The 24,985-nt window shown below is 39.9% G+C and overlaps 1 protein-coding gene across 1 annotated transcript in view; it reads right to left on the reverse strand.

The window, feature by feature from the left end:
* Positions 1-492: 492 nt before the first annotated feature.
* Positions 493-24,985, reverse strand: part of KCNH7 (potassium voltage-gated channel subfamily H member 7) — a 337,214-nt gene continuing 312,721 nt past the window's right edge. Inside the window, exons 12-16 of the mRNA XM_077829919.1 lie at positions 23,047-23,146; positions 9,742-9,993; positions 5,730-5,898; positions 1,807-1,999; positions 493-759 (exon numbers count right to left, since the gene is read on the reverse strand). Coding sequence (XP_077686045.1) covers positions 493-759; positions 1,807-1,999; positions 5,730-5,898; positions 9,742-9,993; positions 23,047-23,146 — 981 coding nt within the window. The remainder of the gene's footprint in view (positions 760-1,806; positions 2,000-5,729; positions 5,899-9,741; positions 9,994-23,046; positions 23,147-24,985) is intronic.

Raw genomic sequence — 24,985 nt, forward strand, 5'->3', positions numbered from 1 at the left:
AAGGATAATTGTATCTTTTCAAATGTGAGTTGGAAGAAGGTTTCGGCTTGAACTAGAATAGCTCAGTGAATATGAGTTATGACCGTGTGGATTATCATCATCATCACCTGGTCTCTTATTTGCTTTGAAGGCATATCCACAATAAAGTACCATTTCAGTGAAATCAGTAAATGGTAATTTCCATGCAACATAAATTGTAATTTCAGAACATGCATGTGTTTTAAAAAAATTAAAAAATATAAGGTGCCTTGAGAATGCTGGCAGTTTTACATTTGGAACATACATTTATATGTATATATTTACATTGTAACTGCTCAACTTTACCTTACAAGCTTCAAATTTAGGAAAATATACAGTACTTTTGCATATAATGGTATATCCTTGTAGCCCCTGAGTCAAGTATAGAGGATTTAAATACAAAAAAAAAAAAGGGAGTGGGGAGACAGCCATTAAAAGCACTTACATTTTATGTGAAGTAATAGTATAAAAGGATTATTTCCCAGGAAGACCAGGATCAGAAACATGCCTATGTAGACCCAAGATTCCTATAGTGTTTAGGGAAGAATCTGGCAAGGAAGGATGCCTAATGGAATGGAGATAAGTTTTACAATGCCGTGGGTGAAACTCTAAAGACCGGTCATGTTCTTGTTCTAAAAAAGAAGCCAAATTGTCTTCTGAGGCTGTGTTAAGATGCACTCCACTTGAGAGGGATTCTTTGGATTTAAGTTTTGATTTTTCAAGGTCTAGAAATTCAGGACACTGAGAGAAAGGAAAAAAAAATAAGGTGACAATATATTTAAAACAGTCTCATGGGTACTTCTGTTTCTACTGAAAATGAACAAAATCCAAAACAAAAACCAAACCAAACCATTCTTTGCAAACCGAGTCTGAAACATGAGCAGAGAAATCAATGATTTTCACTAAATACTGTGTTTGATTAATTGTAGTTGAATGCAAATCTGCCCAGGATTTATTTGGAGGAGAAACCAGGGAATCCCCCCGTTCTTCCTCAGGCTAGCTGTTCTTGGTTCTATATCTTAAGAAAATTTTCAATTAGAGACTGAACTGTCTTGAGATGGACCAACACTGAGCTCCTGGGTCTGAATACCTCTGAAATCTGGGGCAGTTCAGAATCAAAATCTGTGACTGTATCAAATTCCTAACTTTGGGGCAGTGTGGATCTGGATACAGATCCAAACACTGGGTTATTCTGTATCTTTTAAGTCAGAGTCTGTGATAGAAAGTGTGCAGAGATGCCCTGGTGGCAGCTCTCTGGCACATGTACATTACCTCCAGGAGTGCTGAGGAAGTGTAATCCTCCCCCACCCACTTAGGCAGCATACACTCCTGGATGCATCAGTTGAGTTTCTGCATGGTCAGTGCAAACAAGATGTGGCTCAAGGCTTTAAGGACTTGGACAGTGGCAAGCCTTGGATCAAGATTGGAGATTTCTTGAGTCCTTGTACATGGTCCCCTGCAGGGCTAACCACAATCTAGCCTTTTGTGACTTGGGGCTGTCTCTTATTCCCCCCTTCCTCTATATTTTTCTGTGGGGTCCACAACCATTGCTAAATGCATGGTGATGACAAAATTTGTAGCTTTGAGACCTATATTTGGCTTCTACACAGTAGGAAATTTGACCTTTTGAGATTTTCTTCCAAAATAATATAACTAGATGAATCCTGTGGAGACATTTAGCCCAGTTACAATTTCCTGTTCAGAAAACTACAAAACAAATGCTCAGTCTTCCAGCAATAGGTAACAACGTTAATTAATCACTATAGTTGATTCTGGGCACATCCATACCTGTGATGAAGGACTGAAGCTTCTATCTGTTTTAATGGATACTACAGGATGAAGGCTTTGCATCACCTGGATAGCTGGCTGTTGATATTCTGCACTTGAAGTCACTATACTATATGCAGGTGGAATGAGTGTTGACTGCCTCTGCAGTAGTTGCAGAATGGTTTGAATGTCAGCAGTCATTTGGGATTCAAGCCTAGGGAAGTAATATGAAATCAATTAACACATGGTCATGGATGATTATGTTTTAACACACCAATTACAAATGCATTCAAGAGGGATCTGCAGCTTATTAACAAAGCAAGCCATTATGTGTAATGCAGGGGTTCTCAGACTTTTGTACTGGTGACCCCTTTCACGTACCAAGCCTCTGAGTGCGACTCCCCCTTATACATTAAAAACACTTTTTTATATATTTAACGCCATTATAAATGCTGGAGGCAAAGCGGGGCTTGGGGTGGAGGCTGACAGCTCGTGACCCCCCATGTAATAACCTTGCGGCCCCCTGAGGGGTCCCAACCTCCAGTTTGAGAATCCCTGGTGTAACGGTATTATAATGTTTTGAATAGGAAAGAACAGAAGGGGGAGCACTGAGCCGATCCATGGCTAGCAGCTTGCTCTCTCATACAGAATATACATTCTAATGTTTGTTCCAGACCTTAGTTAGAGTTTAATTTAAGAATAGTACATTACTATCATTTCTGTTTGCAATTGATATGAATATTGGGGACAAGATTCTCAGCTGACATAAACTGGCATAGCCCCCATTGATTTAACTGGAGCTGTGTTGATTTATCCAGGATGAGGATCTGGTCCAGGATTTCTAAAGCAACAGAAAACTCTGACAGTCCCAAAGCTACTTCTAAGGGGATACAACACAACAAGGCAGCATAATTTATGTTTTCCCACAGCAGGAAACTGTGGGCAATCTGCTTGTTTTAAGTAAAGGTCTTGAAAACAGTCATCTCTTTAGGTGCATGGTTAGGGTTCCCAGACAGCAACTGTGAAAAAACAGGACAGGGGGTGGGGGTAATAGGCGCCTATATAAGAATAAGTCCCAAAAAACGGGACTGTCCCTTTAAAAATGGGACATCTGGTCACCCTATCATGATGAATTATTAGAATTTAAAGTAGGATTCAGGAGTGGGGGGAGGAAGAACTGATCTGAAGCTCTGTTCAAAATTCAGAACTAAACTCGACATAGTCGATGTTCAAAAGTGGTATATTTATTGATTGTTTGACTGATTGACTAACTCTTCATGATTTGGTGGATAAATCCTGAAAGTTTAAATAAACCTTGGTGTAAGTCACAACATTTGAGTCTGATTGTCTTCTCCACACTTCCCTTGCCATGGCCAGGGAAATGATTTTCAAGTTGTCTTGCCAACATAATTCACGGACTCAGCAATGGGTAATAATGCCTCTTGTGCCTCCCAGCTGCTAGGAGGCCGCACAATGTGTTATCACGGATTGTAATCTGGATATAAATCCTCCTGTATGGGAACTCATCTCCTGACAGAATCATTTTAACTGTAAACAAATTTTTATGTTAACCGCCCTCCGTGTTGTGAATGTCCCAACTACAGCACTGCAGTGCTCCAGCAGATTTTTGCTGTGCACTTAAGCCCTAAACTTGCACCTGACCTCCGTCCCCTAATGGACGCTGAAGATGCCTTCACTCCTCACATAGATATTAAAGGAAACATTGCTCCAAGGTCAGCTGTTGTTGCCAGTGATTCTGTGGCATCAGCTTTTATAAAAGCAACCTAATACATGGCTCAAGCCCCGGGGTTATACCCATTCATGTTGTATTCATCCCCTGCTCAGCTCCCTTCCGTTGCGTGCTGTTTGCCAATATGCCAATGTTGACCTCAGAGTAAGCATCCTGCTGATACCACAGGGAAAAAATGCAGCAGCAGCGCCATCCAGAGAGCATGTCCGCTAAAACTATGTTGTAATTCCTTTTTGAATAGAAGATGTGCAAGAATTTGAGAACTTGGTTGATAATTTTGCCCTCTTGTACCTCTCTGCCGCTGCTCCCCCTACCTTTTTAAAAATTATCTCTAGAATGGCCCTCCTCTCAGTTCCCCACCACTCCAAATTGGAGAGTTCTAATTTCTTCTACTCTTCATTCTTTCTCACTTGACCATTTTACACCACCCCACAAAAAACAGCCAAACAAACAAACCCTTAAAAAACAACCATATTATGGCTGGGCATAAAAGCAGCAGAAAGATAGTGATAGGTTGTCACTGGTCTTCTCCAGCTTGTATAAAACTCTATACCAGTCTACCATGTACCCCCAGTTTAGCATCATATCAGGGGCACAGCTGAGGGTAGGAGGAGGCAGGGAGGTGTGCGCAGGGCACTTTGCTCTCTGACTTTTCTGGGTCACCAGAATAGTTGTTCAAAGCTGGCATAAATTAGAGTAGTCCCCTTGCAGCTGATCTGGCCTGTGCGAGGGACTAACCAGGTCCAGAATCCAGGGGGCACAAAGGTACCTTAAAAAGCACCAAAAGAATTAATAAATGAAGTGGGATGTGGATAAAAATCCAGAAAAAGAAATAAATAAAACTAAAATCTCAGCAGTTCATCAGAAAACTCCGCTCCCCCCTTCCCAATCTTTGTCTATGGCATCAATAAACCTAATACCAGCCCTGAACAATAGCTCTAGATATATTTAGGATTTCAAGAAAAGGAAAGAATAATAAGCAAGACATTATTATGTATAAGTCCTCATATGCTGTGATGGGAGCCCTGTAAGTGCCTACTTACATTAGACAGGTAGATAAATACCTGCATAGTTCTACTTCATTCATGATTTATAGGAATTGCAACTTACATGTTAAAACATGTATCCTGTAACATATAGTATGTCACTAGAAATGAGAATACTGAAGTTTGATTGGTTCACAGAATGCAAAGGGGGCAAGATGTCCTTATACTGGCTTTCAATTGCTTTTTTAAATGTACAAGGCAGTGTGCCAATGAAGATATACTAAAGTATAATTAAGGCTGAATTTGTGTCATGGTAAATTTCGGGTTAAATTTGCTTGTCATAGCAAAAATGTTGAAAATAATGGAATGCTGGGGAAAATAATAAAAAGTCACAGACCAACTTCAAATGAACTGAAATTACATGGCAAATGACAGTATAAATTATAGTGTATGATCAGAATACCTTCACCATATTTTTAAGATTCCATAAGCTATTCTGTTTAGCCACCAACTATGTATGTTAGACACCAATAGGGAGGGGAAGAAGGAAGATGAGCTGTATTAGCAAAGGTAACTTACATATGCGTTATTTTGACAAAGAAAATGACTGTTTTCTATTGTAGTAGGTGTGTTTTGCACTTGTGATACTCTCATAGCTGTTTATTATAGAGACAGCTGCAAAAGGAGGTTTACACATCAAAAAGTGAAGATGCCTACAATACAAATGCCGCTTTTGTGAGGAAGGCAGCTGGTTCGCTCAGTACATCCCCAGGGAAGCACAGCACCTCCCACTTTATGGGCACAGGAACTGTGTGTAGAAAGCCAGGATCTGCTTTTGGAGGAAAAGTTCAGGAGAAAGAGGGATGACGAGAGAGTTAAAACCCTGCACCTACCCATCCCAGAATGAGATTTTCAAAGGGCTTAAGGGCCAGATTTGTATTTTGGCACTTAAAGATGCAGGTGGTTGTCTAGTCACATTTGTGATTTCTGCGATTCACCTATCTGCATCTTTAGGAGCCTTAATACTTTAAAAAATCTGGCCCTAAGTGACTTAGAAGCACAAGTGCCATTGACTCGCAATGGGATTTGTACTTATGATTCATTTAGGTGCTTATGAAAATCCCCCACCAAATTCATCCTTGTTGTGACTCCATTGATATCAATGGTGTTATCAACCCAATCTGATCCTGTCACATAATTGCTTTTACCTGTTGAGTTGTTCTTGAAGTAAATCTAGCCGGTGCTCCACTTCCCCATAGGTCAGCTCACTTTCAGTTTCACAGATGCCCCATGTAACATGAGGTAATGCTGACTGACTGGAGATCTCCTGGTGCCCCTTGGTGTTTTCCCACTCCCAGTTTCTTTTATCACTGATGTCTGCCAAAAAACAAACCTCTTGAAGTATAAACGTACAGATCCACTAAGAATAGACATGTATTTGAATTTATGGAATGCATGGCATGACTGAGTTAGAGTTACAGTCTCTACACTTAATTTTTAGGAGGTAGCAGTCTGTTCAGCCAAGAATCCCATAAACCAGTGTTTCACAAACCTTTGAAAGTTAAGCCCTCCCTCTTTAGGGAAATTAAATCAATCACTGCTCTGTCTTGCAATTCCTTCTTATGTTGTTAAAGGCCAACATCTTAGTTTGTACAATCTTCCATGCTTGCCCCAGCAGTCCTTGGTGCACCCTTTATTCACAGTCTTTGGGAAATGCTAGAGTAGAACACCATCATATACTCCATCTCCTTTTGTACATACTTTGATGAGCAGTGTAATCATCAACAATGTTGACATTTAAAGAATTATAGCTGGCATTAATGTTAGCACCCTTTGAAAAGAGTGAGGCAGGTCACTCCTCAGAGCTACGAATTCAGACTCTCTTCAAACCCAGGCAGATGACTCCATCCTCATCAGTTACACTCATTTCACATTTTCAAGGTTTTCTTTGCAACCATATCAGCTAGAGACTTACCTATAAGAAAGAAGGGCCTCTGGAGGACAGTAGAGAGACCTGTCCAAATGCCCCAAGCTAATCCTTTTACCTGATGGGAGCACATTCCACAGGAAAGAAAGGAAGTCCCTCCCAAGGTTAGATACAATGGTTAAAGTAGATTGAATCAGGAAGGGGAGCTCTCACCCACTAAACCAAAAAGGAGGAACAGTTCTTCCTCTCCTTTTAGCAGAGAAGAGGGAGATGAGCTTTATTGGACTAATGGATCTTTGGGATCTGTGGGGTCCCAGGGTTTCCTAGGGCTACAGTGAATCTGTGAATGTCATAGGGTAGGCATCTGATAATATGAATAGGGCTGAAGTAGGAGGAGGAGATTTCACCTTGGCTTCATGGTTGCTCCTTCAGCTTCTCTGACCACTCACTACATGCCCCCAGGAGAAAGGGAATAGGTGAGAATTGTGTAATTTTGACTCAGCTAGCATGCATGGTACAATTTCCAGTTGTCTGAGGAAACTGGAGAGCTTTCCGGGAGGAGCAGAGAGCAAAATTCTGACAGATTCAGACCCAGCATAATCTTAATCCATATCTGTTTGTAGAATGTTTGCAGGAAATTGGAAAACCAACGCACTAATTATAGACAATGAATTTCAGGAATGAAATGCAAACAATAAATGCTGTTTGTTTACACTTCTTATTTACTGTGCTATAAAATCCCTTAGATTTTACATATATATCATCCACTAAAATCACATATTTTCTTGTAGCTGGTCTTGGTGTCTCTGGCTCAGCCCTGGGTTGAATGACTAGTGTTTGTGTCCTGGACAAATGTTTGTGGAGTATCTAGACTAATGTTTACAATCCAATTGCCAATTAACTTGAGTTCAAAACAGGGCCATAATAAACTCTAATCTAGACATATTCTTCAGGGATAAATCACTCCCCTTGTTCTGTGCATCTTCTTAGGTAGTCCCACATGTATGAACACAAAAGCGATAGGGTAGCCAGGAGACAGTCAGAACATTACTACTCAGCATGGCCTTGGAAGAATGAAGGATTGTTCTCAAGATATGAACTAAATATAAATATATGGCCTAGTTAATCTAAACAGTTCAAGAATGAAATCTATGACCTGAATAAAGGCCACGGGAGGACCCAAACGGTGGAAAATGTCATTGTTCTGCAGTGGGGGGTGGAAGGGGGTAGCATCAGCTACATAGAAGCTACCCTTGTGCTGTTAAGAGAGGCTCAGGATTGAAATAAAATGAGTGCTGCAAGTCAGGATTACACTGTCAACATTTAGACTGCCTGTCCCACACTATCCAATTCAGGGTTAATAATCCCTTCCTTTCATGGACAGTAAATTAATTGCTAACATTTAAAACAAAAAATAAAATAAGGACTAGACTAAAAATATATCTTTTGTAATGGTAATAAGTTATGGAAGCTTATACAGAAGTTCATTTATATGTATATTTACAAGATTTATACTTATAGACTCATATTAGATTTACAACTGCCTTTAGAGATCATGAAATCAATTTCTAATTGATATCAGGAATGAGAATTTAATTTAAAACCAATCTGACTTTTTATAGAAGCTATAAGAAAGGTGATCAGCTTTCAAATACAAATACTAAAAATGCAGAATTACAGAGATACCTATTCACCCCATCGAAATGTTGGTTTGTATGTGGTCTTAATCAAAATGTACACCCTTTAGACTTGCTAAATTTAGCTCCGAGTAAAATCTGTACTAGGTTGCCTTGGCAAACGTTGCTATAGCTGCAAGGACACATTTCTGGCTACTGGCAGGGGCAAGGTAAGCTTTCAAACAGCAATATGTACAAAACATGTTTATATCAGCATTTGACCTTACCCTGAGAAGACCAGATGTCACATAATTTGGCCTTTGGACTATCAAAAATATGTTATTCTGCTGGATTAGTTTTTAGAATAATTTAAAATACTCTTTTAGAAACCTAAAGTTGATCCTGAATTTGTATGGCTAAATTTATTGTATCAGGAAATAAATTGTTGAGGAATAAAGCAATAAGCACTAAACACAGAAGTAGTCCTTTAAAACAGAAGCACCTGTAAATGCATCTTCAGAAACAAAACCTTTAACATTGTGTAAATAGACTTTTCATTAGTTCACCCTATCACAGAAAATTAAGGCTTTAAAGAAAGATAAAAAGAATGTTTGATGAGATGATATAAAACAATCATATTAAGTTAACGGAGATTGCTTAATCACTGTAAACCATACGCCATATATTAAGAACCAAATTCTGCTCTTCTTACTCAAGCGAATTTCCCACTGAAGTCAAGATGTGTTCCTGTGTGATATTTCATCACTTTTAATTAAGTAATATTACAGAACTAGATAACGTTTTTCAATCTCATTGTTATGCATTGCTTCAAAACTATTTTAAATGTTCAATAGTATAAAATATGAAGAAAATAGGTGAAGCTGGCAAAAGTTTTTGAGCAAAACTTTTTTGTGTGTGTGCAAAAAATGGAAATTTGATGACATCAAAATATTTCATGAATTCATGTCAATTTCACCAAATTGTTTAAGTCAAAAACAAACCAATATTTTTTGGAAAAAAATCAAAATGTTTTTTCAACATTTTCTAAATGAAATATTTATTTATCCCCTTTATCTACACTGGGTTTGTGAAACTCAGATTTAGTATCCCTATCTAGCTCTCTATTTTGGGTTTTATACAGCCACCCAACACTGTAGCATGATGGGCAGTCAACTTTTTTCACTCCAATCTCCATCTGATGGACTCACCACAACTGTGAATCCTGTGGCCTTGTTTACAATAGTGAAAGCCATCATTAACTAAGGGAAAATTTAATCCAGAGACAGTAAGGCCCAACTTTTCAAAGGTACCCATTTATTTTCGGTATCCAAAAATTAGAGGCATCCAACATTATGAAATGAAATGAAAATGTTGGCTTAAATGACTTGTCCAAGATGATTCAGGAAGACATTTGCAAAGCCTAGACTAAAATTTAAGAGCTCCTGGATTCCAATCTCATGCCAAACCATAGTGCCTCTCAAGGGAAATGGTTCTTTGAACATTCCACATTTGACATGAAAGAAGATTATTTTGTCAATGTTTCATGAAACCCTTAAAAGGTAAATTAATGTATTTGTCAATGGAAGCATTCTGAAGAGGTTTTTTTTCTCTCCCACTGACCATCAGAGCAAAAATGAATAGGCCATCTTTACAAAATAGCAACATGGAATAGATTACCTCTGCAAGAATGGCTTCTTTTGTCCATATGGATCCTTTCTGTTGCACGCACCACTTCTTCGAAGTCCAGCACTGTAGTTTTCCCTGTCATTGACGGGTAATTGATTATTTCAGAGAAGAGAGGTTTCTGCTCATCTTCAATGGATGACACCAAAGATGATGACTCACTTTTCTTCTCTTCAAAGTGTTTCTTGGTACACTGATAATGTCTAGTGTTATCCATGGAGTCTTCAGGATCATTCTGATTGTTTTCTTTGCCACAGCCTGTCAAATAGAAATAATTGTATGCAATAATATGCAGTGCATGAAATCTTATTCCAGTTTATTCTGGACCTCAGGCCGAGCCGGCCCTAGGCATAAGCAGACTATGCAATTGCTTAGGGCCTCAAGCAGCTCAAGGCCTCCCGTATTAATTATCAGTATGTGTTGTGTGTGGAGGGGCCCAAAATATTCCTTCTTAGGGCCCCAATGGGCTAGCACCGGCACTGACCTCAGGGGCAGAGTAGAAGTTATATCAATTAGCAAGTTTACTCTCTGTTAGGGAGAACATAACTTTAATGCCTCTTCTATTAAGGACCACAGTAGTGATGTTTCTTCTGATGCAGGTTCTGCCATTCTTTTATATAACAATCTCAGGTATTTGTGCTGGAGCCCTCTCAGTCTACAAGAGACGGGAGCTGCCAGCAGGCATTCTCTCTGAGAGCACCTCAACCTTGCAATCTACTGCTTTCAACTTGGTTGGAAATAGCCCCAGTCTGTTGACAATTAAGGTTCACTGCAAGGCCCATCTATTTACCAGGTTTTTGGGGAGCGAGGTACATGACAAGGGCTGATGTGGTGCATGTGGTAAGGTGGGTATTGGTCAAGTCTTGAATTTATCTTTGAATATTTTTAGGTGCAGCTACTGGTTCAATACTTTTCTGGGGCTGTATTTTTGATTTCTGGCAGTTACAGCAATGTATTACAAATTGAAACAAATAAAATAAGGACAAGAAACCAACAGTGATCATCTGGTGAGTATGGAGGCCTCTTGAACTGCCTTTAGAGCAACACTTAAAGTGTGTTTTATTGTATCATTTCAAATCCAATATTTGATCTTGCCTATTTTTAACTGAAATGTCAAGATAATTCCAGTTCTGAATGTTTATTTAGGACATATTTTAGCAGGGGAGTCTCAATTAGATATAAATACTGTAACTAGTTTGCATTAACTTCCTGGGGAGATAGCATGATTCCCCATCTGCTTTCAACTAATTACTAATCAACATAATTCTAGAGTGCATGTAATCCTCACAGCAATGGTTAATACCGAATTCTGTACATTCCCAGGGTTTCTTCTTTTCTAACACTATTTCCCGGTAATCATTCACAATGAAAGAGAACTGTGCGCGAGATCATACCCCAATCAACCTCCTCCTGCTCAGAACGCGAGGCTCTGTTGCCTTTGCAGCAGCATCTCCCTCTATTGCACTGACTCCATGAGTTCAAAGATCTGCAAGTGGTGAGTGGTAGCTGGGGGCAAGGCCAAGTCTGATCCAGATCGTCCCCACCTGCATTCACTGGAGTCCTTGGGGAAATTAATACAGCATTGAGCTGAATTAACTTTCTGTTGGTCCCATCTCCACAGTGAGGCTCCTCTTTTAACAAGGATCCCTGTCACCATCTAGAGAACATGGAAAGTGGTGCTATGGCACAGCACAGATGCAGGCGGGCTTGCATAGTGTGGCTTGCAGGGGATCCTGCGAGATTTTGTGGGATGGCCCTATGGTCAGCAATTCCCATCCCCCCGACCCTCCTGATGGAACAATGGAGGCTAAAGCTCCATGAGAAGATTCTTGCAGTGATTTCCTGTCCTCACTCTTGACCCACACATTTTCCTGGGGGAGTGGGTGATGGAACTCTGTTTTATTGCAGTCCTCCTACAGAGACAATGGGCTTAACTACTCAGTACTACACTGACTTGAAATGGAAACATTTACATGTTCACATATTTTGAACAATTTCGTATTCTCATGGGAATATGTGAATCAAAAATAGCAGTCATAGGCACTTTATAACAGAAAGATTGATCAATGAACTAGTTTGCAAAGAGAGGTCACTCAGAGATGGTCCTAACATAGACAGGAGAGATTGCATAATGGCTGAAGTGTGGGTAGAGGACTGATCTATCATATTTACAGAGTGCCAATCACTGTAATAGCTAGAGGCACAAAACCAAATTCTGCTTTCAGTTACACTGCTGTAAAACCAGAGTAATTCAGTTGACTCCACTTCAGTTAGTCTGGATTTATGTTGGTGTAGCTGGCAGCATATTTTGATACAAAATATCTATACTTCTGGTGTAGTGGACACTTTGGCCCAAGTACAAAAGAATAGATGAAAGGGAGGTCCCTTCCAATGATATTATCTGGGTTCCAAATCTAAGGAAGATAACTTTTGCCCACTAGTTGATCTATTTCATAATGTGTTCAGTGCCATTTCTGCATCTGCTAGTCCTCTTCCTGTATTCAGAAATTTTAACATTGTTGTTTCATTATGCGGTTACTCCAGAAAGGTTTTCATTTTAGGCTGGAAATGAAATCTTCACTGTAAGAAAATGTGGCAAAAACATTAGCACTGAGAATAATCCTATGATGTTGTATGACTAAAATATGAATTAAAAATGGAAATTGCATTTTTTATTTGGCTCTGAACTGTAGGAGCTAATGGAGTTCACAGGGCAATTCAGCTGAAATACATTACAAGCAGTCACTAGGTAATACTTTATTCAGATGGGCACGATCATTTCTGCCTTTTCTAATGAATCCATGTTATTGGGTTGGAATGAATATTGCAGATGACAGGAATAGCTTTTTCTCTAGTTGGGCTTTTTCCGTGCAGGAATAAATTCCTTAAGTTCACTGTCCATTATACAGACTGGCAATTCCAAATAGCTCTTCCCCTGACTTTCACTCCCCTGTTTGACTGCAAGGAAAGCTTGATTTCTGAAGTGATTATTATCTTCACTACAGAATCATCCTGCCTCCTCCATCTGCTTTCCAATGAGATGTGTTTCTCTTTTTGATTCAGACTGCTGGAAACAATTTTTCAGAGGCTGAATATTCTGTAACCTCCTGCTTTGCCAAACATCCTTTCAAACATAATTTGCACCATTTATGGGAATCATTTTAGTCTGTGATTTTTTTTATATGTCTGCCAAAGAGCACAAATGAACATGATGACACTGGAATTCCTGATTTATAGAGCAACAGTGTCTGACTTTTCAGCCTTGAAAATAACAAAGCCCTTGACTTCGAATTAACTATGGGAAGGACTGTATCCTCCGTCTCAGGGAGATGGGCAAGAAGAACTGGGGACGTGATCAGGCCTTTGAAATGACTTCTTATTCCAGTAAGTTTCTGAGTCTTCCAGATGTGACAATTACCAGAGATCAAACATATTTTTCTTTTATTTTTTGTCATGCTAATTCAGTAGTAATAAAGTTTTGCTCAGTTCAATGAGTGGCAGCCTATGTGAAATGGGATTTCTTTATCTCAATACTATTGCAAATGTTGATACTAATAAAAGTGGGATAGTAGTATATGACATGGGGAGCAACAGGTGCTTTTTTATTATTAGTGGAATTTGGTTAACTAGACTTTGGTTTACAGAATTGGACCAGCTATCTAGTCTGTTGCTTCAGAAGAAGGCAAAACTCTAATTCCTTTCTCCCACCTCCAAGTAAAACTGTTAGTGTGTCTAGACAAATTCAATTTTGTGTGGGAAGTGAGGTTACTACCTTCCTAACCCTTGCAGAAAACAATTTACACCACACATCATGAGACAGATAATCCTTATCATTAACCTTGCTTGTATAACTACAAACCTCATCACTGGACATGACATTTTCTAGCCCCCTTTATAAAATCCTGCCACATCATTTTAAACACCACCAGGGAAGTCACTCCTGAGGCATGGCACATTCCTGACTGAATGCTGTAAAACAGTCTACACATTTTCATTCATATTCCCAATGACGGTTTGGTTCAACCATCATTGTTCCCCTTTTAGTTGATAGTCACATATCTTCACATGAAGGGAATTTTGTTTGCAGGAATGTTGGTAGGATGGCTGGTTTCTGTATAGATAAATCCATTTATTCAGGTCTAAATATTGGAGATGATGGCAGAATTTTTGGAAGGCTCCACAATCCATTGCTAATTTTCAGCACTCAGCAGCTGACCTTCCAGTGATCTGCTGCATACCATCCATTTCCTCACTGATTGTTTCCTACTGTGACAACCCCATCACCGTTTCTTCCATATCATTCTCTAGGTTATTTCTATCTCTTTGCCTAGTGTGATCACAGTACATATATTTCATCTGTTCATTTCCAACGTCAGAGTCTGCTTCTCTACAATAATATTTTTAACATAGGTATTCCTTTTTTGTCCATCCATGCGGTACACGAGAACCTTTGCCAGTATCATATTTCAAAACCTCTGAAACCCGCTTGTGATGGTGGTAGTTCTACTTCTATCGTGCGATCTTGGATTACGGAAACCAGAACTTTGCTCATGTGTGAAATCAGGGAGATGGTACAATAATTACTACACGTGGTTATGTCTCCCTTCTTTGGCAAGAACAGAAAAGTGCCCTTCGTTCAGCCCTCTGCCTAATTTCTAGTAATCTGTACGCCATTACAAATTTTCCACCTAAAATCAATACCGTGTTCACCAATCACTTCTAACAATTCTGCAGGCCTGTTATCTATCCCCGGGTGCTTTTCCCAGGCTTCATTCTCTCTCTCACAAGACTGACAGCTCCAAACCTGTATTCTCTTTTCTGCCAGCCTGTATTATGAGTGGCTCCGGTGAGGCATACAGATTGGCACAGTAATCTCTTCACCTGTGTTTAGTATCATCACCCTCAGTCAGGAGTCTGCCATCATGATTTATTATTAAGTTTGATCACAGTGAAAAGCTTTTGGTAAGAAGTCTGACCACTGTGAATCTATCTTTTATATTATTACTCTCTTTACACTTCTCAAGTTCCATGCATTTTTCCCTTATATATTTGCTCTTGTCTAGTCTGCCTTTGCATATTCTCTCCTACATTCTTCCCTTTCCAATCCTTCTCTTTTACTCTGCATCATTTTTCTGCCAATTCAAACACCTTCTCAGTTAACCATGGTGTAGTCCGACACCGACTTTTTGGAATGTGTGGTTGGCCTTTTAAACATAACAGTTTTCACTTTATTCCAAAATTTTTTGGGGTTATTCTCCTCTTTCATCTGTGCCAATTCCTCAAACCCATAATTTTCATTGATTCTGGACAAGTCCAAATGTAGTAGACCTGTCGAACATGGTATCTTTAAAGCTGAAATTTATATTTGAGGCTAACAGCTGATGGGCTGACCCAGTCTGTACTCATGAAAGTCTTTGTCCATTTTCCATTCGATTTCCAGCATTGTTATATTTATTCCAAAGGTGATTTTGGTTCTTTGCCATACTGTCAGGTGACCTCCAGCTGCTGAGTGAAAATGGTCTTTGTAATAACCAGGAGATTAGAGCAGCAGAACTACCTGCCTTCCTCTCTCATTTTGCGAACCCAGACTACAGTTTCCCATTACTTCTTTATGAGATCTTGCAGCTCCAACTTTTGCATTTAAGTCCCCAGTTACAAGGGTAATATCTTTACTTGGTGTTTCAGTGAGTGTTTCTTCAAGTTGTCCATAGTTTCTGTATGATTATCCATATCCATATGCAAACAAAGGTGTTAGTGAACAGGAGTCTCCTGTTTAAAAATGTCAGCCATCTCGTCAGAAAGCAGAAATAATAATAGGTCTTCAGTGACTAATCACACACCAAAAATAGCACATAGTTAAGTGAAAAGCCTGCAAATGACAGTTGCCACTTTGAGTAAACTCTCTATCAAACAGTTACAAAAATGGTTTGAACAAATACATTTTGTAAAAATGTCCAAATTAAAATGTACAATCCCTGTAATGTCTAAAGCTGCCCAAATGCACTTCGGGCCTTACCATCTTACATGAGGTGAGCTCACCTGATCACCACTTCAGTTCCTTACCACACCCCCTCCTGCCATATGTTTGCAAAAATCAGTCTGTTGATGCACAATTTGCACTTTTCTGCACAAAAGACATGCGTATCCTCCATCCCTATATAGTCATGATACGTGAATGATTCTTTAGCACAGACCAGGAGCAGGCCAAAGGAAACCAGGGAAGTTTTATTCCAAACTACTGTTATCACTTCTTTTCACTCAGCAGTACCAAAAAGAACATGAATACTATGTAATATTCATAGAACCATATAGGACTTGTAAGCACTACTCCCCTTTGTGTGTTGTCTGCTTCGTAGTTAATGAGACAAGTTTATGACCATAAGGGAAAGTTGCATGTTGTATTATGTTGACTATGGATTTGTATAGTCACTGATGGAATATCAAGTGGAGAAGAGATCAATTCCATATGCCCAGCTAAGTTTGGTCAGATCATACAAACACTTAAACCCTGGAGTAGTGTTCGCTATTGTGAGTGGTCCCACTGGGTCCCACATCAGAGGGGATAGCAGAAGCTGAGTACAGGTAAATGTGAGGATGAAAGATTGTCTTTTCTTCCAGATCAGAATGACTCAGGGCAAGATGATTCAACCCAAATTTTATGCTATGATTAAAATACGTCTTTACTTGGTAGGCTCTTAATATTAAACAATAAGAAATCATCAAAGGAAAGTTATAAGAAGTAATTTGGGATCCTTCGGATTACGTTATTTTAAAGGCCAAATCCTAGACCGTATGTTACAGGATCTGGTTCCTGTTCCCATCTCTGTTCTGATTTAGCTAAGTGTCTTAACTCGCAGTATGTCTACACTGCAATTAGACACCTACGGCTGGCCTGTGCCAGCAGACTCAGGCTCACAGCACTCAGGCTAAGGGGATGTTTCACTGCAGTGTAGACATCCAGGCTAGGGCTACACATCAAGCTCTTGGGCCCTCCCACCGCTCAGGGTCCTAGAGCTCCAGCTGTAGTGTAGTCATACCCTCAGCATCTATTTTCCCAGAAATAATTGTACTATTACACAATACAGCTATAGCATCTTCCATCCGCAGATAGCCAAGCACAATGTGCAGAGATGACAATGCAGTTCACAGGGCTGTTCAGTTTTAACACATTAATTTTGAAATCCTCAGATGGAAAACACTATGGCAGGGCAAAGCATTATTACGGAAGACATAATTGTTTCTGAGTGCTTCAGTAGATTTATTTTCCAATGGAAGTAGAATATGTACACACAAACTCAGGGGCCATATTTTTAAATGATGGCCTCCACTTTTGCATACAAAATTTGCAGATGCAAACATCTATAGTTTTTCTACCAAACCAATTCTGATCACTAATTAGGTAATTTAGATGTGTAAGTATCTGATTGTGGGCATAGTTTGGTTCTTAGACATACAAAAGACCTAAATTGTGAGTGCAAAAATGGAAAACTGGTTATGGCTAGGCAGAACATCTGGGTCTATGGATCTGAAACAAGCTGACAAAAGCTGTGAAATTCAGAATCAAGCCTCATACTCTGTCCTTAAGCAACTTCAATGCTCTTGAATACTGCAAAGGTCTCTGAACAGTGGGTAATTTTATATCCCATATGTTCCACACTATACTCAGCAGAGTGAGAATTAAGGACAGACTGGCACACTCTGTTTTTGTTGGCTTAAAGCATTTCATAGTGTTATTTTAATGTGGGATTTTGTTGTACTGAAATTACTTTTCTTTAAATGATGGGAAGTTACAGTGACAGTCTTTGGCCAAAATGAAAGGCAGTGCTAAAGTTCACTGTATTTAATGAATGGTGCTGAAGTCATTCCACAGACATAGCTTCAAATGTTGGAAAACTAAAAGTGATTCCAGATTTTAATTGAAATAAAATATGAGTGTTGTGAAGACTCCTGAAATCATTGTAGAGTCATTCATAGGTGAATTTTACAACAATGCTGTTTTTATGACCCATTTATATGATGCGACCTTGACCTGTTATCTACCTTCCTAAGTGGCTGCGCTCTTCTGAGATATTGCACCTAACAAGGTCTCAGACAAAATTAATGAGAAATGAAGATAAAGCATTCCCAGAATGGACTGCTTGGGTTTGGAACAATATATTAGAAGAGGGAAGACTAAGCCAAAGCCTGGCCATTTCAAGAATGCATTGCTAGACTCTTCTGTGTTTGCCAAAGCAAACATGCCATAGCAGAAAAGAAGAACACACTGACATCTGTACACACATATAAGAACTCCTAGAAAAGTGTCTTGAACGTGAGAGAAGAATCCACTTTGACCTCCACCAAAGACAATGCTTTGTGCAGCTAATTTACCTTGTTGAGCACCTAGATACTGCATTAATAAAGCCTAGAACCACATATTCAACAACAAGGAGAAAACAAAATATTGAATAGCTGCTTACTAAGTGAGCACCATGCATTCTGTGCATTGAATGAAGCAGGGGACTTCTGGAAAAAATAGTATGTGATCATGGAATTAAAGATTGTGTCATAATGTATAGGCATAAGGGGGCTGCATTAAAGTTGCACAGAGAGCCTTAATTCTGGCATTTCCTGACTTTTGAATGCCTGACTTTGCAACCTTAATAATGCTCTTTTAATGTAGTTTTTGTGTGTGTAATTATTTTTATAGCACCTTAAGTGTATTACTCAGGCAAATGGGACAGCAGGCAAATAATACAGGCTAGATAACCTTTCCATAAAGATTTATTTTCCTTTCTTTAAATTGAATACAAAAGAGCGACTAGTTTTGAGTGACTGTAAATGTGTGTCAAATTCAAAGCCGGAAACTTCAAAGTTAAAGCAAATATTCAATCCTTAACTTATTCTTTTGTGCCATTTTTAGCACAATGGCATGAGTTAGGAATGGAGTGAGAGCCTGATCTGTGAATTTTCTGAGCTTTGTCTGGTTTTGTCTTATGTTATTTAGATGACAATGTCAGGGTAATTGAAAATGATGCAGGGTGAAGGCCAAAGGATCTCTTACTCCAATGATAGAATTCCAGTCTCTTATACTAGGAGTTTATCTTCCACTACAAGATCATTTTTCTCTGATAGCTGACAGTACATATGACCGCATATACCATTTCCAGAAGGCCACATTTCATGAGAAAACTGCTTCAGCAAGAGTTACCCTTGGAAACAAGGCTCTTGTAGGAACTGTGCTCCCCTGGCTGCAATAGGAGCAGATGGACAACTGCAGTGATGGACTGTCTGATGATTATATACTTGCTGTCAGGGGTTCCTTGCAAAATGTAGGATTTGAGGAACACACTTCTTGCTTTCAAGCCGAGCAAATGCAATCAATAGGATTCATAGGGACTTTCTTTTGTGGGCTCCTAAAATGAAATCCAAGAAAATAAAAATTCCCTGTCAAGAGTTAAATGTCTTGTCCTGGGCTAGTTGGCAAATAAGTCGACAGAACAACTATTTTCACTGAATCAATGGGTATTAACAGAACAATGTCCCTCTCACTAGATTCTGTTTACCCTAGAAACTAGAAGCATGGGCCAGATTTTGATCCCTTTTACACTGATGAAAATCCAGAGTCAATCCTTTCCTTCAAGGACATCATCATTCCATTCAAGTTACTGAATCTAAGATGGTGTATTTAACACGACTATCCTGGATGTGGCTAATGGATTTTACATGCCCTGCTCAAAGGAGTTTGAAAGATCATTAGTACAGTTTGACCTCATTCTTCCTGAAGTAATCTGCTTGGAAGGGATAGTCTTCACATCTGATTGCCTCTTGGGGTTCATCGTATTTCAGTGTGCATCTGATAGTGCACAGCTAAGGACAAAATGAATTCCAGGCTGACATGGAGAACATCTCTTCATGGTAAGTATGATTACATGCTGGAATAGACCCAATGAGGTGAAGGTCTTAGAGACACCATCAATGCCAATGTTAACAAAAAATTAAATATGACACCAGGGTGAGTAATGATGCAGGAACTCTGACTAGCTCACCAGAAAAGTGTTTTCAAAGCCCTACTTACTCTGTCAGGACTAAATTCTGACCATGACTTCAATGCCATGACTTCCTTTATGCCACATATGGGGGTTTTATGCTGGCTTTATTGACCCTGAAGATGGCCAGGCCAGCATAGATGGGCAGAGTAGAGGGGCTCCTCAGCACCTCTGAATTCAGGGTTAACTACCTTTCCCCTTCTCCCCACCCAGTGGGCCATGAGTTTGGGATAACTCCTACTGCCTGTTATGAGAGAGAGAGGGGGAGATGGGGAAGAAAGGAAAAAAATGTTCCCCTGTGGGTGTGCCGGGAGGCAAAAGCATAGGTGAAGGCACTGTACCACCCCATTACTTCTCACCTGTTTAGGTTGGGGAGAAAACTTCACCCTGGCTGACAGCTCTGCTTATGAGCTGTCAGCCAGTAGCACTGTTGGGCTCAAGTAATCTTGGTAAAAATCTCTGTGGATGACTGTCAGTCGTCTGTGGTAACTGGCTTCTATGGCTGTGGTGGTGCTCTGCATATGCACTGGGGACCCCCATCCCCAACACTATTCCCAAAAGGTGAGGTGGGATAAGAGTCATGGAATCCCGCTGGGTAAGCGTGAGAGTAAAGCTGCCAGGTAGTGGACATGTGGCAACCCCTAAAGAGGGCTCTCTCAGGATTCCAATTGCTCTTGGCAACCACAGAGACAGGCTGGGCTACAGAACTGCAGCTAGCTCTGCACCACAAAGTTCTCTGGGACCAGGGTTTGGCCATTAAAGAATAAGCCATAACAGAGCATACATAGAAGCTACGATCAGATATGTGGTGACTCATCTAGAATATGCTGGAAATGCATCTGGGGTGGAGTAAGATAGTCTTGTATCACACACAAGAGTACAGTGCTTGTTCAGCAAATCACAAACTACTTTGACTGAATTAATTGTCCCATTTCTAGGAAAGAAAGCAAGTACATACTGCAGATAAATCATAAAGAGCTGTGAGTTATTGTCTAAGTCCCTGATGAAACTATGATGCTATTGAAAAATGAGTTACCAGGGCAACAAGGTCCAAATCAGGCTTTCATGAACTGAAGGGAGAGAGAATTACAAATCCATGTTTAGCAGTCCACAAGGGAGAAAATGTCAAACTACCGTAGGCTCACACCAAAGAGGAAAAAGTGCAATTTTAAACAGTATAATTTACCAGTTGGTCAACAGCTGAATGGGAAGCACTAGCAGGAGGTCCATATGTCTATTAAAAAGAGCTCCCCTTCTGTAAGATCACGAATGTAAGTTCAGTACCACACCAGAGAGGCAACATGAACAACTGACTGTATAAGTCATTAAGATTTTACTGAGATTTAAAACATCAAAGCCTCATAACAGCATGCACGGATTGCTTAGTTTTTAGAGATTATATTTATGAAGCGAAAATATGACTGTTAAAAGTTATCTTTAGACAACATTTTATCTAAACAGTAACACGACTGTGACCAGAAATATGTCTCTCAGCCAAGGGCTGTGCCTTTTGTGGCGTACCTCTCTTAAACTGCTGCACAGAGTCTGTCCCAAACTGTTTATCGATTGTGGTCTAAGTTAGAATGTGGCAAATTCTGTTCTAACACCCTCAAAAAGGTGCGGAAGGCCTTGAAATCAGTGGAACTGCCATGGTTCTTCACAGAACAACACAGGCCCTGTGACAGGCTACAGAAAAACAACTCCATGTGCTCTGTTTCAGCTATGGCCGCGTGCAGAATTTTGGCATAGACTAGGGCAGGGAAGAAGTGTGCCGTTGGGATCAAAACTACACACACTCACTGGTTACCCTCTCTCCTCTTGTCTCCTCTTCTCCGGAGGTGGAGTTTCTTTCTCTGGTGTGACTCAGGCAGCCAGATAACATATTATAATTACCAGAATTGAGGGGTAGGCTACCATTCATTTCTGTTCTCCCACAATGGCATGCTATTTTCATTGACAAAACTGTGGCAAATGACATCCTGTCAAAAGTAATGTGAAAGAATGCCAGCAATCAGAAAACTGTTCAGTGAGACTCATAATTTAGCAGGAAAGAACTACCCATGAGAGCAACAAAACACAGTTTTTGCCACCCTCCTGGCATCTTAGCAGGCTATTCTGAACAGGAGGCACAGGCTGACGATTCACTTCCATATTGTCTAGGTGGCAGGGTAGGTTTTCTCATAAGAAATGTGAAGGTTATTGAGGTAAGGCACCTCTGTCAACACATTCTTTATGATGAGCAGACTGAATATTTCATGGGGGCATTTTCCTGCCAGATGTGTTGTCACTTGTGGCTTCATGCCTCAAAGATGCTTCTTTGATGAAATGTTAATGCTATTCTGCTAATCAGGAACACACTGGTCTAAAGTCCTCCTTCTTCCAGCACTCCACCTATCCTTCATTTATCATCAGCAAGTCTTTGGCTCTCAAAGTAGTGCTGTCCTGCATTTAGGATTGGCCTTTAACAGTGGAACATAAAAGGCAGAGCGGGGCTAATACCAGAAACATTGATTTGTCAAATAAATAATTGGACAGACACACACACACACGAATTGGACTCACCAAGCTCCAAAGAAAGGCATACAAGTCTTAATTTAGCTTCCTTCATGAGTACCTAACCAATGCCCTTGGTATTTATGAGCTCTTAATGCTGGTATCATGAGTTAATATTTGGCCAAATGCTCTCCTCCATTCTGATTACTCCCAATGGCCTTTTATGTTAATGTAAGCATAGAAAAGGCCACCTGAAGACCTGCCAAGAGACTCATTTCCACACTGCCAATTAAGGCACAAATTCACTAGGGTGAGTATATATACTGTACACTGCAAACAAAATGCTATAACTTCAGGGATATCACAGGAACTGAGAAACACTAGCCTGCATCAAGCACAAAATCACTGCTTGTTGGGAGACTAAAATTAATACGACTAATAAAAATTCAACAGACTAGAATCTCCAAAGATTTTTAATAGGATATTCTAGGACCAATATTGTCTAAGTATCTACACATATAAAACAATGGGGTCTGTCGTGGAGGCTGAGGAGTCAGGGTAAGGTGAAACTGATCCAGTGTTCGTGTGTAATTATTTTGAGAGCCACTGCATAGAACTCCCTGCCTGCTGAGCAACAAAACCTTGAGTAGCTCACAAGTAATTGCTGCAATGGAACCTTAATGTATCTATGATACCCAGTGAAAAGAATACCCCTCTTAAATATCAGTGAATAATGTCCCAGTGCTGTCTATTTAATATAAGACATGAAGTTAATTACCTTTCTCTACTTCACTTTCAAAGGACAATTTCCTTCTTCGAAGTTTGCCGTTATCTCCATCCGAATCATTAGTGGTTTGTGATCTTATTATGAGATCAGCCTTGATTAATGAAACATGTAATGCAATGACAGATTAGTCCCATTTGAAAACAGCATATTATCAATAGGCGATTGACTGTTAATCATGTTCCAGTTTTAAGGAAGACAAGATTACACTACTAAGTCTGGATTGAATGAAAACACTATTGACATAGCTCAATATTAATAATTAAAATGATCACGTGGATGGAATAATTCCAGCAGTGATACCGTCTGATGGTGAAATAATAATGTCCAGACAAATTAGTTCATTATAATGCATGAGTGTGTTGTCATCAGCTCCTGAGCTTCTTGGAATTGTGTTTTTTAAAGTAACAAAGCATGGTGAAGTTAAATAAGAAAAAAAATGAAAATAAGCTCTTACAAAGGATGTGTATTATTGCAGGCAGTACTGTGGTAACTGATTATAATTAGCTGTGATGTTTAATTACATGGTAATGATTACAAAGGTTAAGTTTTACAACAATAAATATAAGGTTGATAAACACCATGCATTTTACCCTTTTTTATCTGTCCAGTCCCTCCCTTCCTCCCTCTCTGATTCAGCTCATTGAAATATTTTTTCTGTAGTTGAAAATTGTGGTTTCTCTTTTTATCCATCTTATCTTGTTGTCTGCATGAAGTTTTAACTTGTGCTTTTTGTTGCAGAAATGGATTCAAGAAACATGTAACACATTTGAATTGTTTTTAGTGCCAAAAAACTGAGCAATAACATGCTGATAATGTATTTAAAAACAAATAATCTTGCATGAAGGCAGTGCTGTGTGTGAATATGCACAAGGCATGGGCTTTGAACCCACTTCCCTTCCCCTTACTGCTGAGACAGGACATGCCAATTGGGTAAGTTGCTTGGTCATGTCACTGGACTGGGAAGAAGGGACGGTGAAACATTTACTGCTCTTGCTGCTGCTCTAAATTTAGTCCTGAAGGGTGAGGTTTAGATTTATATGGACTTCACAATGGTGCCCATGGATAAAATAATGGAGGAGAAAAAAGCTAGGAGAAAAGAAGGTAGGAATAGCTCAGGGATAGCCAGGCACAGGCATCTATCAGCTAAATAAAAAACTGAGACGGCATGGGGTTTCCAAAAGCACACTGGTCACAGATGCGCTGATTGCATCATTTGCATATTATTTTGAGAGTTAGGTTAGTGCAGTGTTGTTCTCACAACAAATTTTTTGGTGGCCTCAGAATGCAGCCGCCAACTCTCACTGGTGGCCGCACTGACACTTTTTCCTAAAATAATTAACTTTAGAAAAAACAACTAAAAATGCACAGAGACACAGCCAAATCATTGTATTTGTAGGTTTTTTTTGGCAGACTCAATAATAAAAAATAATGCTGCTTCCCCCTTCAGCCCTCCACCCCCTATCGAGGGCTTAATGGGTCCTGGGGCTTGCTGTGAAAAGTGATATTTGTAAATTTGTTAATATCACAGCACACTTACCTGGGAGGCTAGGAAAGGTGATATTAACAAACATACAAGTATCACTTTTCACAGATAGCTAGTAAGTCTCCTCTGAAAAGTGATACTTGCATGCTTGTTAATATCACTTTTCTCAGCAAGCCCCAGAACCCATTAAGCCCTGGATGTGGGGAAGCAGAGGCCAGAGATGATGGTGGGATGGATGTGGGGCCAGGGGAGGCAGTGGGGACCTGGGGCAAAGGGGGATGGATGCGAGGCCAGGAAGGCACCAGGGTCCAGTGTTGAAGGATACAGGGCTGTGGGAGGCAGCAGGGCCCAGGGGCGATGGGGGTGGGTGATGAGCCCCACCGTTGCGTGGGCAGAGTCAGGGCCTGGTGTCTGCTGCCATGCAGCCAGGGCCGGGGTCAGTGCCCT

This window comes from Eretmochelys imbricata, chromosome 11 (genome assembly GCF_965152235.1).
Source record: "Eretmochelys imbricata isolate rEreImb1 chromosome 11, rEreImb1.hap1, whole genome shotgun sequence".
NCBI classification, from domain to species: Eukaryota; Metazoa; Chordata; order Testudines; family Cheloniidae; genus Eretmochelys; species Eretmochelys imbricata.